The sequence below is a fragment of the Brachionichthys hirsutus genome, chromosome 18, assembly GCF_040956055.1.
Source record: "Brachionichthys hirsutus isolate HB-005 chromosome 18, CSIRO-AGI_Bhir_v1, whole genome shotgun sequence".
NCBI classification, from domain to species: domain Eukaryota; kingdom Metazoa; phylum Chordata; class Actinopteri; order Lophiiformes; family Brachionichthyidae; genus Brachionichthys; species Brachionichthys hirsutus.
Genome location: NC_090914.1, coordinates 11,951,019 through 11,967,163, shown reverse-complemented (window position 1 = coordinate 11,967,163; position 16,145 = coordinate 11,951,019). Strand labels below are relative to the sequence as shown.

The 16,145-nt window shown below is 41.7% G+C and overlaps 1 protein-coding gene across 1 annotated transcript in view; it reads right to left on the bottom strand.

Annotated features, from left to right (window-relative positions):
- Positions 1 to 16,145, bottom strand: part of LOC137907828 (peroxidasin) — a 43,153-nt gene that overhangs the window by 23,189 nt on the left and 3,819 nt on the right. The window contains exons 2-6 of the mRNA XM_068752183.1: positions 15,586 to 15,657; positions 9,447 to 9,518; positions 5,707 to 5,778; positions 3,302 to 3,373; positions 1,045 to 1,116 (exon numbers count right to left, since the gene is read on the bottom strand). Of these exons, the coding sequence (XP_068608284.1) occupies positions 1,045 to 1,116; positions 3,302 to 3,373; positions 5,707 to 5,778; positions 9,447 to 9,518; positions 15,586 to 15,657 (360 nt within the window). The remainder of the gene's footprint in view (positions 1 to 1,044; positions 1,117 to 3,301; positions 3,374 to 5,706; positions 5,779 to 9,446; positions 9,519 to 15,585; positions 15,658 to 16,145) is intronic.

The following is a 16,145-nucleotide window of genomic DNA, read 5'->3' as shown; positions in this document are numbered from 1 at the left end:
GAAGCTGCTGAGCATCCAGTCATGTGTATGTCCTCCGGGACTGAATGAAAGTGAACAGGTCGACTGAGCTTCAGTGCATGGAGGTGGGCTCGGTAGAATGTGGGTCAGCACCATTTCAATCAGGATCTAAAATCACCCCTATTATGAAAACATAATGAAATGTGTAAACGATGACAACTTTGATGAATACTAACTTTATACTCTAGCACTTACAAAGTTCTTTAAAAAAAAAGAGAACCTTAACAGCAACCCTCATTTCTACAAATGAGCAATTCAGTGTAAAACACTAACAGAGCTCTGCCAGAGCACCTCAGGCTGCAGGTTTAGCAAATACAGAATCAACAGCAAATCTGATCTAAGAGCGTTAACAATTGTAAAATCAATTCTAAAATCGACAGGATGATGAATTCATTTGGATTCCTCTGTTAGAGTTCATGAACAGCGTTTATACGCATCTTTGTTACCAAGAAAAATAATGTCTGTTGGCTGGAAGAGGAAACAAATCGAAACTGGACTCTCCTCAAGTCAATGATCTCGCCCTCTGATTGGTAGGGTGGACAGTAGACGTAGAACTCTCTGATCTGATTGGTAGGGTGGACAGTAGATCTAGAAAGCTCTGATCTGATTGGTAGGGTGGACAGTAGACCTAGAACTCTCTGATCTGGACGGTAGGGTGGACAGTAGACCTAGAACTCTCTGATCTGGACGGTAGGGTGGACAGTAGACCTAGAACTCTCTGATCTGGACGGTAGGGTGGACAGTAGACCTAGAAAGCTCTGATCTGATTGGTAGGGTGGACAGTAGACCTAGAACTCTCTGATCTGGACGGTAGGGTGGACAGTACACCTAGAACTCTCTGATCTGGACGGTAGGGTGGACAGTAGACCTAGAACTCTCTGATCTGGATGGTAGGGTGGACAGTAGACCTAGAACTCTCTGATCTGATTGGTAGGGTGGACAGTGACAGCATTTTACTGACTAGATACTGGGTGTGACGCGAGTCGACTGCAGAGACACTCGATCAGACCGACCGCTCACACTTACAATCGCTTCATGGCCTGAAGATGAGAGAAGGTTCCTGGAACTAGTTGGGTGATTCTGTTGTTGTGCAAAAACCTAAGAGACAGGAAGACAAAAATGTAGTGTTCAGAACCAAAGAGTTGCATCTTGGAAAACAAGCCAAAGACTTTAACAATGCAGAAGCCGGCTAATTTCAATGAATAAACAGATTTAAGCGACATTTCCAAAATGCACCAATAAAAATGTTTTCTATTGTCGACTTAAGACTATTTTTAGTTTCCTAACTGGGACTACAAATATGACCACTTCCTGTCCATTGTCTGCCCTTGGACACTCTGCAGCCATTTCCTGTTTACTTAAGGCTTCACCAATAAATAATTCCTTCAAATCCCTTCAGATCAAGGTGACTGTTGGTGCACACCATCTTCTGTTCGACTGAAATGCTCTTCAGCCACGTCACCCCTTCGTCATCATTTTACCCCCCACTATGAGAACACTGGGAATCCACAAACCCATCAACAGCAATTTAACGGAATTTGCTCAGCCTTTCCACATCTGTTGAAAATGTTTTAAAGCAGAGACAACATCACATCTGTCAGGAAAGTTTTTTTCAATCCCAGATAAAGCACATATCAAGGATTGTGTTCTTTCACATTCGCAATATTTCAGAAATCAGGCACCTACTAACCCAAAAGATGCAGAACAAATAGTCCATGCTTTTGTGACTTCCAGACTGGACTACTGCAACTCCTTACTGTCCGGCTGCCCAAAAGGTCTATTAAACATCTCCAGCTAATCCAGAACGCAGCAGCTCGTGTTCTAACAGGAACCAGACTGAAAGAACACATTTCCCCTGTTCTGGCGTCTCGGCATTGGCTTCCTGTTAGGGAACGGATTAAATATAAAATCGTTCTACTCACTTTTAAAGCCCTCACCGGCCAGGCCCCTCCTTACCTTACAGAGATGATTATCCCGTATTGCCCCACTAGAACCCTGCGGTCCCAAAACGCTGGCCTGCTCGTGGTTCCAAAAATGTCCAAGAGCAGACTGGGGGTGGAGCTTTCAGTTATCAAGCTCCTTTAATGTGGAATCAGCTCCCTGATTGGTTCGTGAGACAGACACCATCTCTATGTTCAAGAGTAGATTAAAGACTTTCCTTTTTAACAAAGCTTATAACTAATCGATGCAGTAATCAATATGATCAATATGCTGTCATTGGCCAGCATTGGTGGCTTAACATCATGACACACTGGGCTCCTCCCTCTTTATCTGATTATTTATGTTATAAATATATGAGTAATCTCTTTCTCTCCCCCCTATCCGGTCACTATGAGTCTTAGGTTCTGTCCAAGGTTTCTGCCCGTTAAAGGGACCTTTTTCCTTGCCTCTGTTGCTCTTGTGGGTCAAGTTGGGTTCTGTCTTTCCCTGCTAATCCTGTAAAGTGCCTTGAGATGACTTCCTGTTGTGATTTGGCACTAGATAAATAAAACTGAAATGAATTATCAGTGAACGGTGATGAACATGGACACGTCATTCCTCTTGGCTGTGCATTTAATGAGGCCAAGATGTCTTGAAAGTTCAGTCCTCTCTTCCCTCTTGGCTTCTTTGTCACTGTGTGATTAGGAAATGTCCCTGCATTGACTGATTGGAGACATGAGACTAATTTATCCCAACATATTTTATCCAGAGGTGCGTTTAAAAAACTCCCGTTACCTGTTCAACAGATAAACAACGGAATGAAAGAAGCGTCTACGATCACACAGCGACTCATCGTCCTCATGAGTCAGGGGTCAGCTGGACAGATGGACTTCTATTTTACCATGGCAACCATCACGCTCAGGGTGGACAGGGTCAAACACTGGGTTCAAGTCGCCCCTCCTTTATAATTGAGGAGACTTGAGAGTAGGTTCTGTCTCAGGACAAGAAGAAGCACATGCGTGCATGATGCTGATTGGTCCAGGTGAAACTGGTGCAGGTTAGCCGCTTCCACCAGCTGAGTGATAAAGGCCGGGGAAGCCAGGAGCTTGGCCTGTCTCTGCAGTCCACTGCCCCTGTGGACTGACACAGGGACAGTGGACATTTGAGCTGCCCAACATGAGCATCATGTGACTCTGGGCCCATTCCACCCTCAGACCAGACAAAGTCTAGACCTGCCTGAGTATCAGGTAATCTAGGTTGTTATTGCTTTTGGGTCTCTCCCAGGTAAGTCGGGGAATACTGTCCCGCTTGAGACCGTGTCTGCTGGATTGTGTGGAATCTGTGTGTAAAGGTCAGAACTTACAGCCGTTCCAGCTTTGGGAGGTGAGTGAATGATTCGGGTTCCAAAGACTCGATGTTGTTGAAGTGCAGGTACCTGGAAACACACGTGTAGAGAGAGCACGGTCATACAGGATTTGGGGTTCATCTGCCGTCCCTCGGCTTTCCTTTTCCTTGGGAACACCGAGCACTATTCCCATTCACCTGCTTGGAATTTGAGCTACTTCCGTTGATATATAGCTTCTGTTTTTGGAAGATTTCCCTCCAGGTGAAAAGTAATATACGGTTGTCTCATGAAATGAAAACTTTATTTATACGCCAAAAACATCTTTAGACTTAGAAGACACATGGCAACAATCCAGCATGAGAAAAGCTCCAGGCGGCATCTGCAGTGGAATTAACAGCCAAAGCAGCTGCAGACACAGAGAAGAGCAAAGCTGAAGCGAATGCAAGTTAACCCCTCGTTTTCCATGCAAGAAAATACACGTTAGCTTCTGGAAGCACATCCGGACTGTGGATTCTTATATTTACTGCGACCCTGGCTGCTAAAGAAAATAAGAGAAACATTACGCAGTTCCTTTTTACTGTATCACTATTTATTCATTCCTCTCTGGTGACTCATCCTCGTGCCCCAGTTCAGCTCTCTTTGTGATCATAAGTTACAAGTTGGAATCCGTTTGCCACGATTAGAACGCTTCCTACTTTCCATGATGACGACATTTTTAGTGTAAAGCTGTGATCCTGCTATGCTGCTCTCAGATGCCATTCCTCCCACCAGGGTCATGTGACTTTGAGCCTCAGTTCCTCAGTGCAGATGTAGAAGAGCATGAAAATGGCTCAGGACGTGTCACCATGTATAAAACCCTTCATTATTGCAGGAGAATGGGAAACAGCTGGCGGGCACGGAGCCTAACGCTGGATTGGGTTTTACTCGGTGAATTAGCATTTGTTCTCTGGAAATGTGACTACAGAGCGGAAGCACTAGAGCACTAGAGCGGTAGCGCACTAGAGCACTAGTGCGCTACAGCAGTAGATCACTAGAGCGGTAGAGCACTAGAGCGGTAGATCACTAGAGCGGTAGAGCACTAGAGCAGTAGAGCACTAGATCACTAGAGCGGTAGAGCACTAGAGAGGTAGAGCACTAGATCACTAGAGCGATAGAGCACTAGAGCACTAGAGCGGTAGAGCACTAGAGTGGTAGAGCACTAGAGCGGTAGAGCAATAGAGTGGTAGAGCACTAGAGCGGTAGAGCAATAGAGTGGTAGAGCACTAGAGCGGTAGAGCACTAGAGTGGTAGAGCACTAGAGCACTAGAGCACTAGATCACTAGAGCGGTAGAGCACTAGAGTGGTAGAGCACTAGAGCGGTAGAGCACTAGAGTGGTAGAGCACTAGAGCACTAGATCACTAGAGCGGTAGAGCACTAGATCACTAGAGCGGTAGAGCACTAGAGCGGTAGAGCACTAGATCACTAGAGCGGTAGAGCACTAGATCACTAGAGTGGTAGAGCACTAGAGCACTAGATCACTAGAGCGGTAGAGCACTAGAGCGGTAGAGCACTAGATCACTAGAGCGGTAGAGCACTAGAGCACTAGATCACTAGAGTGGTAGAGCACTAGAGCGGTAGAGCACTAGATCACTAGAGCGGTAGAGCACTAGATCACTAGAGCGGTAGAGCACTAGAGCGGTAGAGCACTAGATCACTAGAGCGGTAGAGCACTAGAGCACTAGATCACTAGAGTGGTAGAGCACTAGAGCACTAGATCACTAGAGCGGTAGAGCACTAGAGCGCTTCCCCGTGTCCACAAGTACAAGAAACCTCATTTGCCTGCTGTGATAAAAAAACAAACAAACAAAGACAGGCTGAAGAGCTAAATGGAGGAATCCTCTTACAATGACATTTATAGCATCAGCAATAGCTACATTAGCTCCCTGATCAAACATGCAAGCGTGTAGAGGGACGGCAGAGGGACGGCAGAGGGACGGCAGAGAGACGGCAGAGGGGAAGGCATGACCTGCCGACCTCCAACTCTGAAAGACAAAGACTGAAGACGGGACGTTTCTTATTGTGCTGTGGACAGACCCAGACCCAGTCAGGTTCTGATCCAAACCAGAGGCCAGCGCTAGCAGAGCAATGCTACACACCATGCTTTGCTCTTGGTATGGGGGGGGGGGGGGACACAGCTGCTGTCCTAATCACAAGACACATGCAAAAGCATCATACAGGGGTGGGGCGCATGGCATGCATGGACAGGGGGACAGAGGGGTCGCACACACGGGGGGGGGGGGGCACCTGAGCACAGTCTCATGATACCTGTGAGGCCTACGTCATGCAGACCTTACATGAAGCATTCATAGCAATCTGTTACGGCGGGGGGGCAGGTGTGAGGCGGAGCGGAAGGAGGAGCTCGATGAAGACGTTGGTCACTTACAGTTGTTCAAGAGAGACAAGCCCCTTAAATGCTTGTCTGTCAATTGATTGGATTTCATTCTTGTACAAATAGCTGAAAGGAGAAATAACCAGGAACATTAGTAACACACACACACACACACGTGCACACACACACACACACACACGCACACACACACACACACACACACACGCACACGCATGCAGACACACACACGCACACACACACACACACACACGCACACGCACACACACACACGCACACACACACGCATGCAGACACACACACGCACACAGACACACACGCACACACACACACACAGACACGCATGCAGACACGCACACGCACACAGACACACACACACGCACACACACACACACACGCACACGCACACACACACGCACGCAGACACACACGCACACACACAGACACACACACACACCACCCCCACACACACACTCACACACACACACAGACGCACACACGCAGACGCACACACACACACGCAGACGCACACACCCACACACCCACACACACACCCACACACACACCCACACACCCACACCCACACACACACCCACACACACACCCACACACACACACCCACACCCACACCCACACCCACGCACACGCACACGCACACGGACCGGTACCGGGTCAGGGCCCGGTTGTAAGACATCTCTAAATACTCGAGTCAAAGCCGGTCCCGTGTCCACTTTCTTCACAGAGTCGTAATTTGAAGGAGACACAGGAGGAAGCGGCATCAACATGACCTCTGACCTCGACGTAGAAATGTGATACTAGAACAGCAAAGTCTTCCAGCTGTCCTCCTCCCAATCAGACTGGAAGACAACGTGGAAGACAACGTCCTCTGCGAGAGATTTCTAAACACATTTAGACAAAACATGAAAACCTTGAGCCGACGCAGCGTGAAAAAGACGCCGTCTAATCCTCGCGTTCATGTTCTGGTTCCAAACAACTACCGAGAACATGAAGGAGACGTCTAAATATCAATGTCAAATATCAGGAGTCGTGGGTTAGGGTTAGCGCAGTCAGCAGTCAGACTCAATTAGTCAGAAAGTAACGTCTTATTGTTAAAATGATATCTGAGTGATTTCCGGGGGACACATCCGCTGATGCCCCCCCATCGTGAGAACGTCCTAGAAGTAAGTGAGGAAGCAGAATTCATTCTTCCAGACTGGATTTGAACGCAGCGGACCCTGAATGCATCACGTGCAGCTGTTGTCTGTCCTACCAGAGTCCCGCGGGACGCGGAAGCATGTCCGTGTCCTTTCTGACTGGCAGGAAACAGCCGTGAGACAGAGCCGTCACACACGTCAGAGTGAGTCGTGTTAAAAGCTGGAACCCATCATCATTGGTTCTGTATCAGTTTCAGGATCGAGAGAGGACACTGCGTCCCCGTCCCAGACCTTTACAAAGAAACCCTTCACAGGACGGAAGCAGGAATCTGTCCAGACGATGAGTAAACAAGGCAAAACCCTAATCTGTGATTACTGAGGTCGTCGCCACCCTGAACGCAGGACGAGCACGAGCTGCAAGCACAAAACGAGCTTCCCGAACAGAGATTCAGCGATCATGGAGCGTCCTCCAGTCCTCACCAGGGACGCACCAACAGCCTGCACTGTCATCTAGCTTAGCCTGCAGACAGGTTGTCTCGCTACATGCTAAGCTAGCCTGAGAGAGACAATCTGTCTCAAAATGTCCAAATCACCTGACGTGAAATAAATACATACATACGTCTCAAACTCCGTGCACCAGTCAGGCTGCGTCATCTACTAACCCTGGGGGGCGCTCTCTGTTCAGACACCCCTGTAAATTTTTATAAATTTGGAGAATGTTTTTCTACAGGTAAAGTGTTTTATGAAACAATTCTTGAAATCATTAGTTCAGATTTATTTGTCATGCTATAATGATGGACGATATGGCGTCCCTGTCAACCAACAGGTTTCCCCGTATTTCTAACCTGATTTTTGAGCAGTACGCCGTACTGTGGGAATTAGTACGAGGAAATCTATAAATACTGGAAAGTAAACAAATAAAACAGCAATTCTGAAAATATCGGGCCAAGACGATAAACGAAGCAGCGAAACATAAAGTTCCGGAAGTTATTCTCAGTTAGCAGACAAACTTCTCACTTTACACTTCCGTTATCGTCGGCAAAACACATGCGCAGAAGCATTTCCACCACTGAAATGTTCTCTCGCAGGAAGGAAATGTTCTCTAGCAGCAAGGAAATGTTCTCTCGCAGGAAGGAAATGTTCTCTAGCAGCAAGGAAATGTTCTCTCGCAGGAAGGAAATGTTCTCTAGCAGCAAGGAAATGTTCTCTCGCAGGAAGGAAATGTTCTATAGCAGCAATGAAATATTCTCTCGCAGGAAGGAAATGTTCTACAGCAGCAAAGAAATGTTCTCTCGCAGGAAGGAAATGTTCTACAGCAGCAAAGAAATGTTCTCTCGCAGCAAGGAAATGTTCTCTAGCAGGAAGGAAATGTTCTCTAGCAGGAAGGAAATGTTCTATAGCAGCAATGAAATGTTCTCTCGCAGGAAGGAAATGTTCTCTCGCAGCAAGGAAATGTTCTCTAGCAGGAAGGAAATGTTCTATAGCAGCAATGAAATGTTCTCTCGCAGGAAGGAAATGTTCTATAGCAGCAATGAAATGTTCTCTCGCAGGAAGGAAATGTTCTCTCGCAGCAAGGAAATGTTCTCTAGCAGCAAGGAAATGTTCTCTAGCAGGAAGGAAATGTTCTCTCGCAGCAAGGAAATGTTCTCTAGCAGGAAGGAAATGTTCTATAGCAGCAATGAAATGTTCTCTAGCAGGAAGGAAATGTTCTCTAGCAGTATATATATAGCGCTATTTCCACCTTAGTGGTGCTCAAAGCACTTTACATTCACCCATTCACACACACATTCACACTCCAGTGGGCGACCGCTGCCATGCAAGGTGCTGCCAGCGCACTGGGAAACATTTGGGGTTCAGCGTCTTGCCCAAGGACACTTCGACATGCAAACAGTCAGAGCTGGGATTCGAACCACTGACCTACTGACCACTGGACAACCCGCTCTACCAACTGAGCCACAGCCGCAGGCAGGAAATATTCTTTCGCAGGAAGAGAACACGGATTGATGAAGAGTGTTGCACCGTCACAAGCAGAATAGTCTGAACAATGTCGTTATCCCTGATCAGATATCAATCACTTCACAGCACACTGATCAGCTATATTGATCACTGCGCTGTTAATTTAAGAAACAGGACATCGTCCAGCAAATACAATTCACTATTTCACTACTGCTTAAATATAAATGGCAAAATATTAAATGTCAAGGAATCAAATCAACCAAAATAATGAGATTAACATGAACTTTTTTAACATGATGGCTGTGTAGGTGGTTTATGAGGACACAGACACACACAGTTCAGCAGCAGGCCTCACAGATGTGTCATTAAAGGGCCGGTGATACTAAGAGATGTCTCCTTCAGAATATTCCTGTAAAGAGTGGGATTAGTGCCACAAGGAGAGAAATGACGGATGATAATCTGTTTTTACTGTCAGTCGATGAAAGACGTCCCGTCGCTCCATCACCTGAGTGTCAGGTCAGCGGGAGGGACTAACTCTCCGCTCGTCGTTGTAAGTGTGTCATAAGCGTGTCGCACGCGTGTCGTAAGCGTGTCTCTGACGACATAAACTTCCATCACAAAACTCATCATCCACAAACCAGACTTTCAGACTTTCAGACAACTCACAGATATTTGAGGTTCTCCAGGTCTTCAAACGTTCCCCTCGGGATCCTTCGGATATGATTGTTGTTGAGGAGCCTGCATGCAAGAGTGGCCATGAAATTCAGACAGAACACGTGTAAAGGTCATTGATTATGTAGAGAATAAATACGTGTAACGGTCATTGATTATGTAGAGAATAAACACGTGTAAAGGTCATTGATTATGTAGACATTAAACACGTGTAAAGGTCATTGATTATGTAGAGAATAAACACGTGTAAAGGTCATTGATTATGTAGACATTAAACACGTGTAAAGGTCATTGATTATGTAGACATTAAACACGTGTAAAGGTAATTGATTATGTAGAGAATAAACACGTGTAAACTGTCATTAATTATGTAGAGAATAAAGACGTGTAAAGGTCATTGATTATGTAGAGAATAAACCTGTGTAAAGGTCATTGATTATGTACACATTAAACACGTGTAAAGGTCATTGATTATGTAGAGAAAAAATACGTGTAAAGGTCATTGATTATGTAGAGAATAAACACGTGTAAAGGTCATTGAATATGTAGAGAATAAATACGTGTAACGGTCATTGATTATGTAGAGAATAAACACGTGTAAAGGTCATTGATTATGTAGAGAATAAACACGTGTAAAGGTCATTGATTATGTAGACATTAAACACGTGTAAAGGTCATTGATTATGTAGAGAATAAACACGTGTAAAGGTCATTGATTATGTAGACATTAAACACGTGTAAAGGTCATTGATTATGTAGACATTAAACACGTGTAAAGGTAATTGATTATGTAGAGAATAAACACGTGTAAACTGTCATTGATTATGTAGAGAATAAAGACGTGTAAAGGTCATTGATTATGTAGAGAATAAACCTGTGTAAAGGTCATTGATTATGTACACATTAAACACGTGTAAAGGTCATTGATTATGTAGAGAATAAATACGTGTAACGGTCATTGATTATGTAGAGAATAAACACGTGTAAAGGTCATTGATTATGTAGAGAATAAATACGTGTAAAGGTCATTGATTATGTAGACATTAAACACGTGTAAAGGTCATTGATTATGTAGAGAATAAATACGTGTAACGGTCATTGATTATGTAGAGAATAAACACGTGTAAAGGTCATTGATTATGTAGAGAATAAACACGTGTAAAGGTCATTGATTATGTAGACATTAAACACGTGTAAAGGTCATTGATTATGTAGAGAATAAACACGTGTAAAGGTCATTGATTATGTAGACATTAAACACGTGTAAAGGTCATTGATTATGTAGACATTAAACACGTGTAAAGGTAATTGATTATGTAGAAAATAAACACGTGTAAACTGTCATTGATTATGTAGAGAATAAAGACGTGTAAAGGTCATTGATTATGTAGAGAATAAACCTGTGTAAAGGTCATTGATTATGTACACATTAAACACGTGTAAAGGTCATTGATTATGTAGAGAAAAAATACGTGTAAAGGTCATTGATTATGTAGAGAATAAACACGTGTAAAGGTCATTGATTATGTAGAGAATAAATACGTGTAACGGTCATTGATTATGTAGAGAATAAACACGTGTAAAGGTCATTGATTATGTAGAGAATAAACACGTGTAAAGGTCATTGATTATGTAGACATTAAACACGTGTAAAGGTCATTGATTATGTAGAGAATAAACACGTGTAAAGGTCATTGATTATGTAGACATTAAACACGTGTAAAGGTCATTGATTATGTAGACATTAAACACGTGTAAAGGTAATTGATTATGTAGAGAATAAACACGTGTAAACTGTCATTGATTATGTAGAGAATAAAGACGTGTAAAGGTCATTGATTATGTAGAGAATAAACCTGTGTAAAGGTCATTGATTATGTACACATTAAACACGTGTAAAGGTCATTGATTATGTAGAGAATAAATACGTGTAACGGTCATTGATTATGTAGAGAATAAACACGTGTAAAGGTCATTGATTATGTAGAGAATAAATACGTGTAACGGTCATTGATTATGTAGAGAATAAACACGTGTAAAGGTCATTGATTATGTAGAGAATAAACCTGTGTAAAGGTCATTGATTATGTACACATTAAACACGTGTAAAGGTCATTGATTATGTAGAGAATAAATACGTGTAACGGTCATTGATTATGTAGAGAATAAACACATGTAAAGGTCATTGATTATGTAGAGAATAAATACGTGTAACGGTCATTGATTATGTAGAGAATAAACACGTGTAAAGGTCATTGATTATGTAGAGAATAAACACGTGTAAAGGTCATTGATTATGTAGACATTAAACACGTGTAAAGGTCATTGATTATGTAGAGAATAAACATGTGTAAAGGTCATTGATTATGTAGAGAATAAACACGTGTAAAGGTAATTGATTATGTAGAGAATAAACACGTGTAAACTGTCATTGATTATGTAGAGAATAAAGACGTGTAAAGGTCATTGATTATGTAGAGAATAAACCTGTGTAAAGGTCATTGATTATGTACACATTAAACACGTGTAAAGGTCATTGATTATGTAGAGAATAAATACGTGTAACGGTCATTGATTATGTAGAGAATAAACCTGTGTAAAGGTCATTGATTATGTACACATTAAACACGTGTAAAGGTCATTGATTATGTGGAGAATAAATACGTGTAACGGTCATTGATTATGTAGAGAATAAACACGTGTAAAGGTAATTGATTATGTAGAGAATAAACACGTGTAAAGGTCATTGATTATGTACACATTAAACACGTGTAAAGGTCATTGATTATGTAGAGAATAAATACGTGTAACGGTCATTGATTATGTAGAGAATAAACACGTGTAAAGGTCATTGATTATGTAGAGAATAAACACGTGTAAAGGTCATTGATTATGTAGACATTAAACACGTGTAAAGGTCATTGATTATGTAGAGAATAAATACGTGTAACGGTTATTGATTATGTAGACATTAAACACGTGTAAAGGTCATTGATTATGTAGAGAATAAACACGTGTAAAGGTAATTGATTATGTAGAGAATAAACACGTGTAAAGGTCATTGATTATGTAGACATTAAACACGTGTAAAGGTCATTGATTATGTAGAGAATAAATACGTGTAACGGTCATTGATTATGTAGAGAATAAACACATGTAAACTGTCATTGATTATGTAGAGAATAAAGACGTGTAAAGGTCATTGATTATGTAGAGAATAAACCTGTGTAAAGGTCATTGATTATGTAGACATTAAACACATGTAAAGGTCATTGATTATGTAGAGAATAAATACGTGTAACGGTCATTGATTATGTAGAGAATAAACACGTGTAAAGGTAATTGATTATGTAGAGAATAAACACGTGTAAAGGTCATTGATTATGTAGACATTAAACACGTGTAAAGGTCATTGATTATGTAGAGAATAAATACGTGTAACGGTTATTGATTATGTAGACATTAAACATGTGTAAAGGTCATTGATTATGTAGACATTAAACACGTGTAAAGGTCATTGATTATGTAGACATTAAACATGTGTAAAGGTCATTGATTATGTAGACATTAAACACGTGTAAAGGTCATTGATTATGTAGAGAATAAACACGTGTAAAGGTCATTGATTATGTAGACATTAAACACGTGTAAAGGTCATTGATTATGTAGAGAATAAACACGTGTAAAGGTCATTGATTATGTAGAGAATAAACACGTGTAAAGGTCATTGATTATGTAGACATTAAACACGTGTAAAGGTCATTGATTATGTAGACATTAAACACGTGTAAAGGTAATTGATTATGTAGAGAATAAATACGTGTAACGGTTATTGATTATGTAGACATTAAACACGTGTAAAGGTCATTGATTATGTAGAGAATAAACACGTGTAAAGGTCATTGATTATGTAGACATTAAACACGTGTAAAGGTCATTGATTATGTAGACATTAAACACGTGTAAAGGTCATTGATTATGTAGAGAATAAACACGTCTAAAGGTCATTGATTATGTAGAGAATAAATACGTGTAACGGTTATTGATTATGTAGACATTAAACACGTGTAAAGGTCATTGATTATGTAGAGAATAAACATGTGTAAAGGTCATTGATTATGTAGACATTAAACACGTGTAAAGGTCATTGATTATGTAGACATTAAACACGTGTAAAGGTCATTGATTATGTAGAGAATAAACACGTGTAAAGGTCATTGATTATGTAGAGAATAAATACGTGTAACGGTTATTGATTATGTAGACATTAAACACGTGTAAACTGTCATTGATTATGTAGAGAATAAAGACGTGTAAAGGTCATTGATTATGTAGAGAATAAACCTGTGTAAAGGTCATTGATTATGTACACATTAAACACGTGTAAAGGTCATTGATTATGTAGAGAATAAATACGTGTAACGGTCATTGATTATGTAGAGAATAAACACGTGTAAAGGTAATTGATTATGTAGAGAATAAACACGTGTAAAGGTCATTGATTATGTAGACATTAAACACGTGTAAAGGTCATTGATTATGTAGAGAATAAATACGTGTAACGGTTATTGATTATGTAGACATTAAACACGTGTAAAGGTCATTGATTATGTAGAGAATAAACACGTGTAAAGGTAATTGATTATGTAGAGAATAAACACGTGTAAAGGTCATTGATTATGTAGACATTAAACACGTGTAAAGGTCATTGATTATGTAGAGAATAAATACGTGTAACGGTCATTGATTATGTAGAGAATAAACACGTGTAAACTGTCATTGATTATGTAGAGAATAAAGACGTGTAAAGGTCATTGATTATGTAGAGAATAAACCTGTGTAAAGGTCATTGATTATGTAGACATTAAACACGTGTAAAGGTCATTGATTATGTAGAGAATAAATACGTGTAACGGTCATTGATTATGTAGAGAATAAACACGTGTAAAGGTAATTGATTATGTAGAGAATAAACACGTGTAAAGGTCATTGATTATGTAGACATTAAACACGTGTAAAGGTCATTGATTATGTAGAGAATAAATACGTGTAACGGTTATTGATTATGTAGACATTAAACACGTGTAAAGGTCATTGATTATGTAGAGAATAAACACGTGTAAAGGTCATTGATTATGTAGACATTAAACACGTGTAAAGGTCATTGATTATGTAGACATTAAACACGTGTAAAGGTCATTGATTATGTAGAGAATAAACACGTGTAAAGGTCATTGATTATGTAGAGAATAAACACGTGTAAAGGTCATTGATTATGTAGACATTAAACACGTGTAAAGGTCATTGATTATGTAGACATTAAACACGTGTAAAGGTCATTGATTATGTAGAGAATAAACACGTGTAAAGGTCATTGATTATGTAGAGAATAAACACTTGTAAAGGTCATTGATTATGTAGAGAATAAACACGTGTAAAGGTCATTGATTATGTAGAAAATAAACACTTGTAAACTGTCATTGATTATGTAGAGAATAAACACGTGTAACGGTCATTGATTATGTAGAGAATAAAGACGTGTAACGGTCATGGTTTATGTAGAGAATAAACACGTGTAACGGTCATTGATTATGTAGCGCTTTAGCTGCAGTCGTAGCTGCACCTTGACATTTCTTGTTGTTTTTGGGTGGATTAACCCCCGTTTCCATGCCATGCACACATCCTCATGCTTACTGGACATAATGGATTCTTAAACGGCTTCCATTCCCACATCAGTCGCTCTTTACGTGCTGGTACAGCCATCATGGGTGGAGATATTTGAGTGAAGTGGGGCGGATTAATTCTTTGGTTTGCTGAAACGGGCCCTGATACCGACAGGCTTGATAAACTCGTTGTTATGGTGATATGCTGCCCAGGAGAAACACAAAGGCTGGGATGTTTCTGCTTTATCAGCTTAGCAGAGCAACGTCTAGCAGGCTGGACATATGATGAATAGCCCTGTGGGTGGAAGTGGAAAAATACATTCCTGACAGATTACAAGCTGACCTACATGTGTGAGGGAAGGCCCGGTACAGCAGAACATCCCCGAGTGTGCAGCACAAACATGGCCGTCGGGTTGAAAGTCAGAAAGCATTTCCTCGGTTGGCCAAGCAGCAGAGAAGCAAAGACTTACAGAGTGTTGAGGTTCTTCAGTCGTCTGAAGGAGCCCGGGAGTAAATCCTTGATTTTGTTGAATCTCAGGTCTCTGTGGAACGAAAGGAAAGGCTTACCGACGGGAGCTTTAAAGAGGAAAGCTGCACGTGGAGCTGATAGGAACACTTGGAGCGAGTCGAACAACAGCAAAACACATCTGCATGAAACGTAGCGCCGCCGCGTGATTAGCCTTCAGCAGAAGCAGACACATTACTCAGGCGACAAGAACGCTGCAGCCGAGCTGCAATCACGGTTACACGACAGATAACCGACCAGCAGCCTGGTTTAAAGAGGCTGAGGTGAGACATGAGAGGCTGAGATGAGACATGAGAGGCCGAGGTGAGACATGAGAGGCTGAGATGAGACATGAGAGGCTGAGGTGAGACATGAGAGGCCGAGGTGAGACATTAGAGGCCGAGGTGAGACATGAGAGGCTGAGGTGAGACATGAGAGGCTGAGATGAGACATGAGAGGCTGAGGTGAGACATGAGAGGCCGAGGTGAGACATTAGAGGCCGAGGTGAGACATGAGAGGCTGAGG